General features: G+C 45.0%; 1 protein-coding gene across 2 annotated transcripts; it reads right to left on the bottom strand.

The window, feature by feature from the left end:
- Positions 1–893: 893 nt before the first annotated feature.
- Positions 894–12836, bottom strand: map3k8 (mitogen-activated protein kinase kinase kinase 8). Of its 2 annotated transcripts, XM_018741338.2 has the most exons (8): positions 12457–12836; positions 10956–11335; positions 9932–10102; positions 8783–9044; positions 6968–7074; positions 5585–5737; positions 3735–3981; positions 894–1702 (listed from the first exon to the last, which is right to left on the bottom strand). In XM_018741338.2, the coding sequence occupies exons 2-8, from the start codon at positions 11310–11312 to the stop codon at positions 1575–1577; spliced, it is 1425 nt and encodes a 474-aa protein (XP_018596854.1). In that variant the 5' UTR covers positions 11313–11335; positions 12457–12836; the 3' UTR covers positions 894–1574. The 2 variants fall into 2 exon arrangements, with proteins under 2 accessions (XP_018596854.1, XP_029102156.1); XM_029246323.1 differs by lacking the exon at positions 12457–12836 and having other exon boundaries at positions 10956–11632.
- Positions 12837–13304: the final 468 nt, after the last annotated feature.

The following is a 13304-nucleotide window of genomic DNA, read 5'->3' as shown; positions in this document are numbered from 1 at the left end:
CTGCTGTATATTTTAAACGTCCTGATGTTGCTTTAGGTAATTTGTTTATTGCGTCACTTAGTTTTTACTCCATCAAAGCGAAGTCTTTGTTCGACACTCGGGGGTGATTTTATTATTGTATAATATTATTTTAACAAATGGGTGTAGTCATTACATGCAAATCCTGGCCTCAACAATACCCTCTACAGTAGCGTTAGTCGCACTTACTGACCGAAAAGGACCTCGTGCGTTAAAAAAGACAATGCTGTCCTCCGGAGAACTATTAACCGTGACGCGCGAAAACCACATCGTGACACGTATGTCACAGTCACAGGCTTTGCGTTGCATAAAAGCCACTTGTTTGTGTTTGCAAAGCGATGGGGTGGGCCTGCCCGACCCCCCCCCGGCCGTCACCGCGGTAATCCGAGACCAGCGGCTCACCGAAGCACCCTCCGCGCATCGCGTCAGCCGACAGCCAAGGGCCATTTCCTCTTTCCGATTTCCCCTACGCTGGCACACCATTGTGCCGAGAGCCACGGAACTCGCCCGTGTCGCAGTCAACTCGCACACTTTCATTTCACATATACCGCGGGGTGGAAACTACGTCCTCCTGATGCAGAAGAAACGGGCCGCAGGCATCCAGGCGTTCTCAGAAACGGGAGGTAGCGGCTGCCTTAGTCCACTTTTGGCGAACAGCAAGCGAACGCGAGAGGATTTTCGCCCCACGAAACCCCAAAATCCATACGGCGACGTAGACAAACTGAACGAAAACACCGTGCTCATAATGCTTACACTTGACAGCGGCAGTCCGTAGCGTATGTCTCCACTCGTACATCCGCAAAGAACAGGGCGCAAAATAAAAGCCAGAGCCACTTCTTTATATTCATTTACTTACAATCCTTAAAATCGCTTCAGCATCACCCAGATCCTCAAGGCCAGCGGAGGTGAGGTCAGTTCGAAAAGGGCGCCTTTAAAGTAAAATGCGCTCACATGTGATTTCTGTACACTTCACATCTCACTGGATGTACACAGAACATTAAAATGGCAACAGTCCCTGGTATTTTAAAAAGTAAGGCATTTCTTGACTAAAGGAAGGGTTATTTGCATGGCAATTACTTCAACGTTTCCATAGGAACAAAATAAAAGAAGCACAAACTGGCCGTAGCTGTGTTTTCTGTACTGCTTTTCACAAAGACTTATACGATTCATTAAAAATATATATATGCATATATACTGTATATACATGACAGCAACACCAGACCTGCTTGGCCATATGAGCTATTTCTGTAAGAAACCAGGTTGCAGATTATGCATATGGTTCACGGTGGAAACCACTACATGTTCTGAGAAGTTTTCAATGGCACTGTGAAGGTGCTCCACAAGCTCTCCTGAGCGTTGCGAACATGGTCCTCGTGAGCATCCGATGACTGCCTGGGGTCCCTCACTTGGCGAGCAGCAACGACGTCTGTTCCGGCGAGGGAAAGGATGCGTGGGACTTGTGCCAAGCGGCCTCACGCTAAAGGAGCAGGCCTCAGTGGTGGTTGTTCCCATCCGTGACATCCCCAAGAGACGGAAGCCTGAGGAGCTCCACTATGTTAGTCATATTCAGAGCCTGGGGGCCCCCGCATGATGTTGTAGTACCCAGCGAGGGCACCAAGGTCAACGTACAGGGAGCCCCTCCTTTTCAGGTGTACCGAGTCCTCGTTGCTGTACATGGAAGAATCTGCAAGAGACGAGAGGCGACTGCAGGTCAGGAAGGTCGCAATAACTCCAAGAGAACAGCTGATGCAAAGAAAGCTCTGGAAAACAACCAAATTCTGATTAAAGGAATGGGAATATGAAGCTAAAAAAGAATGATGCTGATGCATGAGTTGTGTTTGACCTACCAAAGCATTCCCAGTTATGTCACCTCCTCATCTCTCATCATTAGCTTTCTGCAGCTGCCCAGACCAGCTCTTTGGTTACGGCCTACAAGACTGTAGCACGCCGGGGCAGTCCGAAGGGGGGGGGGCGGAGCCGGGGAAGGAACAACGGCAGCTGACAGTAATCAACGCTTCTATTTCTTCCCCCGGCTTGACCACTGAAGAGGGTGAGTTTGAGGACTTCTCGGGAGAGACGACCTCGGGAAGTGAGACAGCACGACCCCGAGAGCGACGGTGACCCCGAACTCCACGTTCCCCACCGAGCACCCCTACGAGACATCAGTTCCCTGCACCCCCGTTTCCCCCTCCCCCATCTCTCTGTGAACCCTGCAACCAATAAACCCCCCTTGCTAGCAGCTCACGCGACTGTGTCGGCCCCTTCTTCTTACGAAGACCATTTATGGATACCTGCAGGACCTGGTCATCCCTACAACCCCACCACAGTGGCACAGCGAGTAGTGCTGCTGTCTCACAGTGCCTGGGGGGTGAGAGAGGATGTGGGTTCATATCCCCGCTCAGTCTGTGTGGAGTTTGCATGTTCTCCCCATGTCTGTGTGGGTTTCCTATGGGTGCTCTGGTTTCCTCCCACAGTCCAGAGACATGCTGTTTAGGTTCACCCATAGTGTGAGTGAGAGAGAGTGTGTTCCACTGATGTATGGATGAGTGACCCAGTGTAAGTAGTGTCTCTAACAGTGTAAGTCACCGTGGTGAATAAGGTGTGTGGGCTCATAACACTACATAGAGTTCGTTGGCAGTTGCTTTGGAGAAAAATGTCTGCTAAATAAATAAATGTAAATGTAACCAGCTGTTACGCTCCTGCACCTCAGGCCATTTGGGGGCTCAACACACAGGTCCAAAATCAAACACCAGGAGGTTTTTGATTCTTGCTCCAGTGCAGTGGAATGAGCTCCCACTGTCCCTCAGAGCTGCTGAATCCCTCCCAGCATTGAAAAGGGGTTTGAAAACACACCTCTTTAGCACCCACTTCTCCCCTGATCTTCTATCTGATCCATAAACTTGTACTACATTATCTGCTTTAAAAAGAGCATTCCACATCAGTTCTATATACGGCTACCTGTGTAATATATACCTGCCAAACGGTGGTGTTGGAGAAACTGACTTTATTTTGAGAATTGCTTGTCTATCTGTATCTCTCTGTCTATCGGTGAAATGCAATTTTGTTTATTCAGTCGTACACCGCTTTGGAGAAAAGCGTTGGCTAAATGAGTAAACGTGAATGTGATTGTATTAAGGTTCAGGTCTGTCACATTAATGTTTAAGGAAATGACAAATCTAGACGTGTCACAAGCTAACATGGAAAACGCTCATTAGTTAGATTTCATTAAATTTCTTTTTTCTTCTTTCTGGAAGTTATTAGAAAATGGTACATTACAATACCTGTGATATACTATAACCTTCCTACCTTGAGCCCCCATTCCATGTATTTGGACATATTTGCCATTTTTCTGTGTAACGTCTCCTTCCTCTATGTTACTGCAAGCCTGTGCTGTTCATAAAACCAATTTTAAAGAAGTTTCATTAAATTTCAATCCCTAAAACCACTGGGACCTCTGAACTAAAACAAAATTCTTCCCTCCAGACCCAAATCACTGCACACTTTTTCACAAATTACATGGGGGATACGGCTGGTCAGAGAAAGGGAACTGTGCAAGATGCAGGACACGTGGATCGTGCACCACGCAGGTAGTCTAAAAGCAAGTCAGCACTTTGGATGTGATCTAAGTGCATACTGGTGCAGTGCGTCCATGCGCTTGGCTGTGCGCAGCTTGCGCTAGATACTCAGTCATGTTCTTGCAGACGGCTCTCTCGTACCCTGCAGAGTGTCAGGCAGCTGGCTGTGCTGGCGCAGAAGGACGTTGGACGTGTCACCCAGGGCCGAGTCAAGGCTCCAGCATCGCGGTTGCTCCTCGCGGGGGGGATAGAGGGCCTCGTCCCGCAGCAGTTCGGCCGCCGAGCTGCGGCGCTGCGGGCTCCGATCTAGGGCGTGCTCCAGGAAGCTGCGCATGGCCGTGCTGCAGTCCTCTGCGACGTCTTCTAAGGGCGGGGCCTGCTTGTGAATCTGTTGGGGTGGCAAGGCACAAAGTCACAAACAGTGCATCTGTACATCTGAGCTAAACAGAGAAAATGAAACATAAGACTGCCGTGCAAGAAAAATTCACTAAACAAAGACAATGTCTTTTTCTGGCATTAACAAGAAAAGGACCCTTTTACATTTTTTGATTCATCTAACACTTTTCTCCAAAGTCACTTATAACGTTAAGGTACAGCAGCACCAGTTATTTACCCATGTATACAGCTGGGTAAGTCTACTGGAGCAATTGAGGGTAAGTTCCTTGCTCAAGGGTACTACAGCAGGAGGTAGGATTCAAACCTGTAAGCTCTAACCACTATGCTGAAAGCACCCCTCCCATGAAAGAAATCAAAGGGAGTGGTGCCTCAGAATGCGGCTGAGTAGCATTTCCTTCTTTTGCACACTCAGATGGAATGTTGTTTCGTCATTCAAAGAATTTTAGAGGCTTTATAAGAAGCCTCACTTCTCTCTTCAAGAAATGAACTAGATAGTGGAAAATTGCACGATGAGCTAGAAACGAAAGAACATGTTTCCGTGATGTGCTGCAGTCAATGGAGTCAGTGTCGAATAGTGCATGTATCATTGTAAAGTGTTGAAAACTTCAACCAAACTATTAAAATAAAGCATAGCAATGATGTAGCTTTGTGATACATTTACACAATTTTAAAATATATTTGTCAAATATAATATTTTATTTTAAAACCTGGATCATTTGTGCTTTACTATTGCATTAATTAAATTAATTAAGATGAATAAGTAAATTTAATGGAAAAAAATTAAGATTAATGTGTTGTCAGATGAATTTCATATATCTGTCTAAGCTAAAAACTACACTATACTGGTGATTCACAGTATTCGACAATTTAAAAAAAAACCACCTTTTCATATCGTTATTATGGCACATATGATGATTATGCAAAAAAATACATTTGTCCAAAGATAGTTCTCACAAGAAGGCCGTATGGTAAAATCTGAGGCATGACACTAGTAGCAACTGACAAAATAAGGGACATATCAGACTTTTAGGAACACTAATGATATTGAAGGCAGGTGTTTCCACACAGGTGTGGCATTAACATTCCTTCCTATTTGAAGTCCATGTATGAAACTGCTGAGCAGAACCAGTTGCTCATTATGATGGCAGCCATGGCTTGAAAAAGAAATGGTAGTAGAATTTTCCAGGATACCAGGTGTCAATGAATGGCTTCAAGACCATGAACACAATATAAACCATACACCACGACCGTATGAGTCACACGACTTCAGCCCAGTTTATGGTACGTTCTAGAGCAATAATTTCCAAAACCACCAAAGAAAAACTAAACAACGGAATTCATCAGGGTAAAATGTTGCATCTTTCAATCCATTTCCAAACACTTGCAGAATCTATGGCCACTCAAGCTGTTCACATCCTTTTTTGACACTTTATTCACGTATTTAAATAATTTTCTCTGTTCTAAGTATACTTGCAACTGTACCTTTGATAAAGGTCTTAAATGAAATGATATCAGCTTAATGTTATGCTATATAAAAAGACAAAATCTGGTAACATTTGCTGAGTCACAGAAGCTGAAGGCAAGGGAAGACTCACAATGTAGAGGTAGGAGGGGTAGGCAGACCGTGGGTATCTCCTGACCCAAGGTGGGTATCCAGTCTGCATGTGTATGATGGTAGTGCCCAGGCTATAGATGTCAGCCTTGGTGTCATGGCCCCTGCAGAGTACCACCTCTGGACTCATGTACATCTAAAAAGCAAAATAGGTACACAATTTACTGCAATATACAGCTTGAAATGGCTTCTTACACAAAGTGTTTTCAGGTAACATCCATCAATCCATTTTCAACAACCGCTTGTCATGATCTAGGTCGCGGTGAACCGGAACCTACCCCGAAAACATTGGGCACAAACAATTTACACCATTGACAGGACACCAGTCTATCACAGGGTAGCCATACACACACAAAGGGCAATTAACACTTTACGTGAACTGCAAGTCTTTGGACTGTGGGAGGAAACCAGAGCACCTGGAGGAAACCCACAGACACTCTGAAACCTCACACACACTGAGCGGTGATCAAAACTATGTTCTGTGGCATCACCCAGGTGCTATGAGGCAGCTACACCACTGTGCCACCCTACATCTAACATGTTTTAAATATATAAATTAGAACAATCTTTGAACCAACGGCCAACCTAATATACTCAATCAAACATTGGATTATGGCCTAGTCACTTTCAGATTTTCCAAACTAATAATCAGCTAATCAAGCCTAAAGCAAGTAATCTGCCCTATTGTTCGTCAATATTTACGTCCATGGGCATAATTCACATTTATGAAAAAAAATGTGTTGGATTTAAATGTGATGTTGGATCTGTTTTGTGTGCAAATTTACTAAACCAGTAACTTCAATAAATAGGAAGAATAAACCGAAAAAAAAAAAAAAAATCCTAAACTGGGGATTTATGTGTTCCAGTTCAAATGTCATCTGCAAGAAAACATCCTCCCTATGAGAGCCCTTTTCGTCTGGAATTCCCCAATTATCAGTCATGATGGTTTCCTTAGACAGAGGCTGGCTGCCATAAAGCGGCCTGTGCAAATCACTCTGAGAAAGGAAGACTCAGAATGGACATCCGAGGCTAACTAAGCCTAGTGATTACAAGGTCACAGGTCATGAAAAACATGCACTTCAGAAAGCACCCCTTGTGTATCTTTTAAGAGTACGAGTTGCAGACTAAGGAAAATTTAGTAGGAGCCTATGACATCTATGGGCAAATGGATGATGAAATCCATGTATAAGACATATTTAAAGCAAATTTTAACCAGATAAGCAACCTTTGCATGCTCATAACTGTATAAATTATAAAATATGCATAACTTTGTGAATAACTGGGCAAACACCGAAGGTCAGAAGACGTGTGACATTCTTCCCCATTTCTCCAGCACACAGTATTGCAAATAAATCTCAACCTTTACCTCTGTCCCACGCAGGTCTCTGGGTGTGTATACCTCTTCTGTCATTTGCACTGAGAGCCCAAAGTCCACAAGAACAGCTTTTGCCGACATCAGGACAATGTTGCTGGCTGCAGGAATAACAGAAATCACGTAAAAAATCCATGTTTTAGCAATAACATGCCAGTCTATGCAAATCAAAATAATTTATTTCTCCACAAATATATGCAAAGCCAACCTATAATATTTTGTAGAGCCATCTCTTGTCCCAATAAAAGCTTTGACACTGTTGCGGTTGAGTCTACTGAGGATGGTGTCTACCATCTGAGCACACTGATTATCAGTAACATTTGCCGACTTGTATTGACAAATTGAGAGCTCCAGCAATTTTCAAACTATGCCAAAACTTCTTGATGGAGTTGAGGTCAAGACATTGATTCTCCCCCCAATGGCATATTCACCATTTGTCTTTGAGACCTCTGATCTTATGATCGTCATCTTGCTTTTGTTTTTTCCAAATTGAATTTCCCTTATACTATCTCTCTGCAGTTTGCACAATCCATCGTCCTTTCGGTTCAGACAAGACTGTCAGTCCCTGTTGATAACAAGCACCCCCACAGCATTATGCTGTCACCACCATACTACATTATAGAGACAGTGTTTTCTGAGGTGTGAGCAGTCTTATTTTTGACACACAGTGCTCTTTCTGTCATAGCCCAAAAGCTTAACCTTTTCCCAAATCCTAATTAGATCACATTGGTGCCAGCTAGCAAACTCCAGGTGTGCTTTCAAAGGCTTCTTGAAAAGGGTATCTTTATTGGTATCCTTACATACAGCAGAGCATCATGCAAAGCTCTTGATATAGTTGCCTAATCCACCTTTACTACACTCTGCACCACTGAACTCTAGCTCTTTTTGCATGATTGTTGGCCTCTCACTTGCATCTCTCATAAGTGACTTTTGAAGAACAGCCTATCTGAGACAGTGTCTGGGTGGTCATTATATATTATATTAAATATACTGTTCAGCACACGGGGGCACTGCTCATCAATAACAGTATATGATATTCTGTTAGGCACCTGCCATGGTGTGTGAGTCTTTAATTTTAGTGGAATCATTTGCTTCTGCAGATTGCTCAAACCTGAACTTTGTTCCCTTCAGTGGCATGGTACCTTTAATGTGATCAGTGGGGAACATTTAATCCCTGACCCAACAGATATCCAGCAAGCCAGCCGGGATATTATCCAGCACCATTACTCATGTGTTGTGTAACACTACTGCTCTTGTTCCAGTAAGGCCAGCCTAGAAATGTCAGAGAGGAAGGCGGACGGATCTCTACCCCCGGTGCTGACGTGCTGGCATCTGTGTATAAACCCCCTTCCCCTTCATTCACATGGGGGCATCCGCTGACTCCTAGCAATTTGTTCTCAAGAGAGAACAGCTCCTACACCCTGCTCTTTATCTTCCCCTCCACTGTGGCTCTTATCCAGCATGAAAAACATTATACTAATCTCACAAATCTTCACTTAATGAGCAGGCCACTCACTTGTCTTCATCTGAACTTATTTTTGTTCCATTAACAAGGACAAGTGAAGCTGAGAAATTATTTTTTCCTCTTGAGGGCATTTAGAGCCTCATACTGATGACCTCCTAAATGTTGCATTATTCCAGAAAGTTGCAAAGGACAACAGTCTGACAGCTGAGATACCAGTAACAGCGACAATAATACCAACAATAACAAAGTCTACTGAGATGGACAAGGATGCATAGTCAACACAGCACGCTGAAAATAACCACCAAAGATAAAATAAATCTGAGTAAAATGTTCAGAGTGCTCACGTTTAACGTCATGGTGGATGACATTTTTCGAGTGCAAATACTCCAATCCTCGGAGGACCTGCTTGGTCACCCAGATGATCTCAAACTCCCGCATGGGTCCACAGCTCTCCAGCTTCTCCATGACAGAGCCACCCTCGCCCGCTTCCATGAACAAGTGAACGGTCTGGTCCCACAGCAAGGCACCGTACAGTTCTGCGATGTTCTCGTGTCGGAACTTGGCCTGGAACTCCACGTCAGCCGGTTTGAAATGCTCCAGAGAAATCTTGGGAACACATGAATCAACAGCTAAATCAATGCGGGATGAACTTCCAGTGCTGCTGTCGTGTTTCCCACACCCTTAAATTAATGCAATATCCTCAGATACTGTGCTATGACAATTCATTTTTGACTAAAAGATTCCTCTTCTGAAACTACCTTTTCTCATATGACACAAAAGCTAGGATTCACTGGACTAATTCTTCCAAAAGATATACCAAATTAAATACTTATGCCCATATTTTGTAATTACTGGACTGTGATATTATTAGCAAGACTAAGAGGAAACTACTCCTTTCCTGAATGCCTTGATTAATACCACACTTCTGGACAGGAGCAATTTATGAAAATTTTGTTCACAAGGAAAAATTAACATAAAGACACATCTACATATTTCTTTCCGAAGAAGACAAATATTCAAATTGTTCTCGCTTAAGTGCGAGCAATTGTGTTTACCACAACTTAAAGCAAGGTGCAATACTTTGACCAAGTTTACTTCTCCTTACAGAACTGATCAGTGTTAACATGTTCCAATTTTCCCCTGCGCCCCACTCTTGCATTCCACTCTAGGGATTTTCTCTGAGTTTCTTGGTTTCTTCAGCTGTTGGCCAAGATGCGTTCAGCTTTTACCGTTCTGCACAACTCTTTTTTTTTTAAACTTGCCTAAGAAAAATCAGGTTCTTTCCGGATGCAGTTCCTCTTTCCGCCACTCATCATGTTTCTCGGCGTCATGTGGCCCAAGTTGTTTTGTCTGTTTACTGTTCATTTAGCAAGAGTTACTGTGATGTGCGGCCAGTAAAGTTGGAAACTTATCAGAGACACAAAGGGCAGCAGTTAAGTAGGACGGACAGATGTATTTGGCAAACAGTGCAGAAATTCCTGGAATTTACTAACCAGCTTGCATGCCATACGTTTCCTGGTTTCTCTGTCTTGGGCCAGGTGGACTTTCCCAAAAGAGCCTTTGGGTACGTGGCCAGAGCCATGGCTCCTGTAGGTCAGCTTCCATGGAAACAGGAAAACTTCCAGGTCAACTCGGTAATGCCCATTCTTGATAATCATGTCTTTCTGCTCCGGGACAGGGATAACCAAGATGAGAGGCTGTGTCACCGCAAGAGCCAAAATACGTGTACATGCATGGATATACACACACACACACACACACACACACTTGCGACAGCAGTCCCCTAAAGGCAAAACTTCACTGTGCAGAGCCTGAGAACTGGCCTTTTATGGTAGCCTGCCATGCAATCTATTAACAGCTGTAATATCCCTAAGACATGGGACAAACATGTGACTCTACACTTTTTGAAAAGTACAGCCACAACATGTCTGTGTGTTTTTTCAGCTCTTACAGAGCTTAAAATAGGTGAGGAACATGCATCCACTATCACTTCTTGACACAAAACCACGACTGCATTTTTTCAAAAAGCTGGTGAAAAGGAGAAGCTAAGTGTTGAGAATTCATTATTTAAATGTTCAGCTTGATGATAAAGTAAGCACCAGCCAATTTTACACTTTAAATGCTAATATATTCCTTAAACCCAAAAAAATGCATGGCCAAAAAATGCATTTCTTAGAAACATTCCCTTTAAGCAGTATAAAACACAGAAAGAATTACATGCAGACTGTAAAGTATATAATATAAACTATAGAAGAAATATATACAGACTACAATGATTCAATGTACGAAAGTAATTTTTTTGCACAAACTAGACTGTATGTAATGTATGTGTAATATATTTGCAGACAAAGTATACAGACTACATGCGTAGAATAAACGCAGACAGTAAGAATAAAATATATGCACACTACAGCAGGCGTACAGCACAAGGTGTATGTATAAAATGTATAGACAGTATGTACGTATGAATCATGTATGTGCGCTCTGCAAATGTACAAGCGCGCGCGCGACGCTCACCTTGTTGAGCAGCACCCCCATCTCCTCGCGCGGCTGCTGCACGTGCGCTACCTCCCGCGAGGTGCAGACGAGGTTAACGAACGACAGCAGGTCCTCCACGGTGCCGTACGTGACGGCGCCCTTCTTGAGGGGCGCCCCGTCCCCCGCGGAGGAGCCCATCATCTGCATCTCCGCCGGCGTCTCCTCCTCGTCTTCCTCCTCCATGTCCTCCTGCGACAGGGACAGGGTCTCTTCGAACGAGGAGGGCCCGGGTTCCACGGAGGGGTAGAACGTCTCTACCACGTCGATGATGTCCTCAATGTTCATGTGCGCCAGAAGCAGCTCCAGTCCGCTCGGATCGCCCTCCTCGTACTCCATGGCGACAGCGCCCCGCGCCGCACCTGCAACCGAAGGTGGCAGCAGCGCCGTCATCGGCGGGCTCCCGCGGCCCAGCGCGCGCTCATGTGACAGCTCGCGCACGTGCCGGCCGGGTGACGAGCGAAAGGGACGAACGGGCGCACGCACGGCGGCAGACGGAAAGGCGTCGAGTGAAAAACTAAGGCGACGAGAAAGGAAGGACGGACGGACGGACGGGCGAAGAGCGGCGACCGCGCTCTTCGTCCGCTGCGAATTTGCCTGTCAAATGACTCTGAAGGGAATTTCACAGAGAGGAGGGAAGCCCCGGAAAAACACGCCCCCGCGCGCCGCGTAGGTGACAAGCCGTGGCATCCCCTTCGCGCCCGGGGCCGCGCATCCTCGGGAGCGAAAGACGTCGAATGCGAAGTCATGTTCCACACGCGCGGCCCACGGCTCCAAAATTAATCACTATATAAATCCTCGCAAATAAATCCGCGTAACACAGGACAGGAGCGCGAGCGTGGGCAGGACCGCACGTGACGTGAAGGGCAAACCAAACCATCGACATAATTGCGACAATTTTATTATCTTATCATAAGACTTATGTTTAAACTAAAAGAAGGTTTCTGAACCCTGTATGGTCATCTTAAAAGGATGCCAAGAAAGATGCAGGGGAAACACTTCATTAAAATCACTCTCTCTCTCTCTCACACACACACACACACACACACACACACACACACACACACACACACGCAGGGCATGCTTGTCCAGTGGGGTCGCGGCGAGCCAGAGCCCAGCCCGGCAACATAGGGCGCAAGGCTGGGAAGGGAGGGGACACACCCAGGACGGGACGCCAGTCCGTCGCAAGGCACCCCAAGCGGGACTCGAACCCCAGACCCACCAGAGAGCAGGCACAAGTCAAACCCCGCTACGCCACCGTGCCCCCCTTCACTGGACCACACGGTTGTGACGACTACCTTAGTTTTGGCTGCACAGAGGGCCTCTAAAGTCAAGATCGGACCCAATCTAACTAACACAGCTAGGCAGATGAGACTTAGAGACCCGGGGTCGCGCGACGGTCCCCCCCCATTTGAAGACGAGCGCGAGACGGCAGTGATGACGCGTCTCAGCACAGCACAGTACAGTACAGTAAAGTACTCACTCAAAATGTGCCCATGAGGTGTTTAAGGTGCCATCGCGACGCGGTCCCGCTACTGCAGTGGTCTGTGGTGTTGTGTCTCTGCGGCAAGGAGTGTAGGAGTGTTACACAGAGGAGCCTTCATCCTCCGAGTGTGTGACGGAGTGACGGGGCTCATGGCGGCGTTTCGATTTTCGTTTCATTTCCTTGGTTATCCTAGTAGTTTCCCAGGAAAAACCCAACCTTCAATAACCTTTCACATGCGTTCCGACGTGCGCAACACTTGATGTTGTGTGTGACAACTGTAATAAAACAGTGCGGAGGGATTCGCTTGTTTCTGAAACAAATCTCTGCGCGCGCACACATGATGATTTCAGTCAGTGCACAGCAAGAGAACTGCCAGGCATTAATAACATAGTAGAACGAGCAACAAATAGCCAAGTTTAAGTGGCTATCTAATCAAGTGAAAACGTCGGGAAAATGACAAACGACGAGGGTGCATTTGTACTGATTTTTATTATTATTATTATTATTATTATTATTTAGGAGGAGAAAACAATACAGTTTAAGAAATTACATGAAAAATGTACATACACGTTACAGTTCAGCAACTGACAAACTGAACTCTAAATGATAAGAATGTTACGGACATGAACAATCTGAGCTAGACTGAGTTTTGGAAAGATTTTCGTTGTTTATTAAGGTAATAAAATAACAAGTCTTATAATAAGACTGCACAGATTGAAGTAATTTACACAACGAAACTAAGAATACTTCCTTTCTTAATCTCAATTTATTATTGGTCACATTTGAAATATTTTTGCTGCTAACTCCTTTTATAGTCACTTAATTAGCTCCACCATTTAGACTGT

Source organism: Scleropages formosus, chromosome 19 (genome assembly GCF_900964775.1).
Source record: "Scleropages formosus chromosome 19, fSclFor1.1, whole genome shotgun sequence".
Classification (NCBI taxonomy): domain Eukaryota; kingdom Metazoa; phylum Chordata; class Actinopteri; order Osteoglossiformes; family Osteoglossidae; genus Scleropages; species Scleropages formosus.
The sequence above is the reverse complement of the archived record's forward strand: the minus strand, read 5'-3'. Positions and strand labels throughout refer to the sequence as shown.

Excerpts from the sequence above, each read along its gene's own strand:
- map3k8 (XM_029246323.1), bottom strand. The coding sequence starts at position 11,366 with ATGACGGCGCTGCTGCCACCTTCGGTTGCAGGTGCGGCGCGGGGCGCT. Across the intron at positions 10,103-10,955 it reads TGGGGGTGCTGCTCAACAAG|AAAGACATGATTATCAAGAA; the intron begins GTGAGCGTCGCG and ends GTCCCGGAGCAG. Across the intron at positions 5,738-6,967 it reads GAGACCTGCGTGGGACAGAG|ATGTACATGAGTCCAGAGGT; the intron begins GTAAAGGTTGAG and ends TTTGCTTTTTAG.